A 3,530-nucleotide genomic window follows, 5' to 3' on the forward strand; every position below is an offset into this window, starting at 1 on the left:
TGCTTGAAATCATAAATCATAATGATGTACCCATCGTACCTAATGCTTTAGTTGATGTGTTGTTCATGTATGAGGTCATGAATGAGACTATGAACTCATGTCAGTTCCTGATGATTCATAAGATATAAAGTAATGTATAAATCATGAATTAATTCATGCATGAATTCATGATAATTCATGTACCCTTACCGTAAAGTGTTACCACTCATGGTTAATTGCCTTGCTCAAGGACACAAAGGTGGAAGCTGGGAATTGAATCCACAACTTTACAGGCTACAGCATGCTAGCACAGCTTCTTAACCACTATGCTACCACCACCCATTGATTCCTTATGATTCCTCTGTCTTCATGATTCTTCTGTCAGTGAAATGAACATTTGCCCTATTCACAGTATGGCACTCTCACCCCTCTTTAGACAGCCTGCCCTCCAGCTGCTATGGATGACAGCGGAAGCGGGTGGCCCATCAACCTGCTGCCATCCTGTGGGCCAGCTGGCTCGTGCGTGGGCATGGACAACACCAGCGCGGGACAAGTGTTCGAGGTGGCCGTGCAGCAGAACGTCTCGTCCAAGCACAGCCCCCAGTTTGTCGGGGTGGAGCTGCTGCAGTCCTTCAAGAGCCTCATCATCCCCTGCTATGCCCTGGTGGTGCTGGTCGGGGTGTTCGGCAACTACCTGCTGCTCTACGTCATCTGCCACACCCGTAAGATGCACAACGTGACCAACTTCTTCATCGGGAACTTGGCCTTCTCCGACATGCTCATGTGTGGTACCTGTGTCCCCTTCAACCTGGCGTATGCATTCAACCCCCGTGGATGGGTGTTTGGACGGTTCATGTGCTACCTGGTGTTCCTCATCCAGCCAGTCACTGTCTATGTGTCTGTGTTCACTCTTACCGCTATTGGCATTGACAGGTAATGTGGGAGTGTGCGTGTGGACGCCTGTGTTTCAGTGTGTGGGAGTGTCCAGAGGAACATATTGCTGCATACAACAGCTGTCTTTGTCTCACAGAAATAAATGAGCTCTTATTAAGAGATTACGGAATTCTTACTTGTTTCTCCTAATTCCACTTTAGGAGAAATAAGGAGCATAACCATAATATTATAAATATAATATTTAGCAAAGGCGTGTTGAACTTAAATTGGACAAGAGGAGGGCTTCTTCATAGGAGGTGAAATTAAGAAATATGAGACAATAGTCAAAATCTTATATTGATGTTAAATTGAGTTTGGTTGTGTCAAGGGGATATAGGGATGCTGGACAAAAAGGTTATTTAGATTTTTCCTTTCCTCTTGGTGTATGATTTCATCTAGGAGCTTAAGGAGCTTAAGAAATCCAGGTATTATGTGATGGCTTTGTTTTTTAATAAAAACATTTTCAATCACAATCACAGAATGTGGTTGAAATGAAAAAAAAAAAAAAAAAAAAAACTAATAAATCCATCCATTTATCCTGGATGTAATTATTAGATTCTTATTATTATCATTCTAACTAATTCTGTGCATTATCTTTTTTGCATGTCTTTTAAAGGAAACTTGAGCTCTGTCCTTCTCATTTTTGTGAACTTTACATAATACAAAAAACTAACTTATTGTCTCATTTGAGTTTCCATTGGTCACAATGAGATCCTAATATGGGAATCAAGCTCACTTCCACCTAGGAGTATTGATACAAGGCACCTTCCATACTCATCCATCCACCAATCCCATCATCCACCTACATCAATCCATTCTCCTATCCACTCAGCTATCTATCTATCAACATCCATCCATCTATCAACAGTCCACATCATTCATATATCTACCATCTCTCCATCTATCCATCTCCCCATCTAACTATATCCATTCATTCAATCATGTATTTATCTGTCTAGCTATCTATATCCATCCACTCAGCCATCCATCCATATCCATCCCATAATCATCAATCATGAGTTGGTCATACAGTGCAACCGGAAAGTTTTCAGACCCTTTTAAGTTTTCCACATTTTGTTATGTTTCAGACTCATCTAAAAATGGATTCAATTATTTTTTTCTCATTAATCTATTCTACACACAATACTCCAACACTCAAAAAACAGGTTTTTGGAGTGTTTTGTAAATTTATGAAAAATAAAAGAAATATTCCATTTACATTCAGACCCTTTTTGTTATGGCGCTTGCAATTGAGCTCTGGTGCCTTTTTCTCACAATGAAAACAATTCAACTTTGATGGGGAAATAAAGATTAAGACTAAGATGAATCACCAAAATGTCATTTTTTAATACATCTATTTACTGGACTTTACCAATCTATTTATCACTCATCCATCCATTTCTATCTATTTATCCACACCAATCCATCTTTCTACTGTATCTGTCTACATCCATTTTCTACCAACATCATCCATATTTCCCTATCCACCCATATAGCTACACCTGTGTATCCATTTCTCTATCTGTAATCCATCCATCGGTATATCCATTTATCCATACTCACTTAAGGCGTCCTTTGTCTGTGTGTCTTTGTCTTCACGTGACTTCTCAAGTAGAAGTAGTGATTAGAGGGAGCTTCCCTAATCTACTTGTTTTTCTTTCTATCTCTTGATACATCCAACGTTTAGCATGCAATGGTATTTCCTACAGGAAATGCATCTCTAGTTACTCTCTTTTGAACTGACAGGAAAATTATTCATCAAAGGTTTCAGCTGGTGTGAAAAGCAAGCAGATGGTTGGCAAAAGCCCACAGGAAGTCTAATAGATGTTATATCTAAGCTTTGTTAAGACATGGTTAAGGTCATTTTCAACCACTCTCTCTAAAGCAGCCAGCTGTGCAACTCTAAATGACTAAATCACTCTCTGACTGTTGTGCTGACGACTGTTGTCCTTGACGCTTTTTTATATTATCTCACTAGATACTATGCCACTGTCCACCCCCTCAAGAAGCGCCTGTCTGTGGTGTCCTGCACCTACTTGCTGTTGGGGATCTGGCTACTCTCCTGTGGCCTGGTGGCCCCGGCAGTTGCCCACACCTACCACGTGGAGTTCAAGGACGAGGGCTTCACCATCTGCGAGGAGTTCTGGATTGGCCAGCAGCGCCAGCGTCTGGCCTACGCCTACAGCATGCTCTTCGTCACCTACGTGCTGCCGCTGTCGGCGCTCTGCGCGTCCTACCTGTGCATCTCGGTGCGGCTGCGCAACTGTGTGGCGCCGGGCCACCGCACGCAAGGCCAGGCGGCGCAGCAGCGCGCGCGCAAGCGCAAGACCTTCAGGCTGGTGGCGCTGGTGGTGGCGGCGTTCGCCATCTGCTGGCTGCCCATCAGCGTCTTCAACGTGCTGCGCGACATCAACATCGGCCTGATCGACAAGCGCTACTTCCTGCTCATCCAGCTCCTGTGCCACCTGTGCGCCATGAGCTCTTCCTGCTGCAACCCCTTCCTGTACGCCTGGCTGCACGACCGCTTCCGCGGCGAGCTGCGCAAGATGTTCACGTGCCACCGGCGCATCGGCATCCCCTCGGCCAACCACTGTGCCACCGGAAGTGTGGTCCTTTGA

At 44.1% G+C, this 3,530-nt stretch overlaps 1 protein-coding gene across 1 annotated transcript; it reads left to right on the forward strand.

The window, feature by feature from the left end:
* Positions 1–436: 436 nt before the first annotated feature.
* On the forward strand, positions 437–3,530 carry prlhr2a (prolactin releasing hormone receptor 2a). Its single transcript, XM_076270615.1, has 2 exons — positions 437–912; positions 2,891–3,530. Exons 1-2 carry the CDS (start codon positions 437–439, stop codon positions 3,528–3,530), a joined length of 1,116 nt encoding a protein of 371 aa, XP_076126730.1.

The sequence above is a fragment of the Alosa pseudoharengus genome, unplaced genomic scaffold (assembly GCF_046254945.1).
Source record: "Alosa pseudoharengus isolate Yale_2024_CS ecotype anadromous, Long Island Sound unplaced genomic scaffold, YU_APseudo_1.1 YU_APseudo_1.1_scf_6, whole genome shotgun sequence".
In the NCBI taxonomy this organism is placed as follows: Eukaryota; Metazoa; Chordata; class Actinopteri; order Clupeiformes; family Clupeidae; genus Alosa; species Alosa pseudoharengus.

Bases quoted from the DNA above. Each gene is read 5' to 3' on its own strand.
- prlhr2a (XM_076270615.1), top strand. From the start codon at position 437: ATGGATGACAGCGGAAGCGGGTGGCCCATCAACCTGCTGCCATCCTGT. The intron at 913-2,890 runs GTAATGTGGGAG...TTATCTCACTAG, and splicing joins ACCGCTATTGGCATTGACAG to ATACTATGCCACTGTCCACC.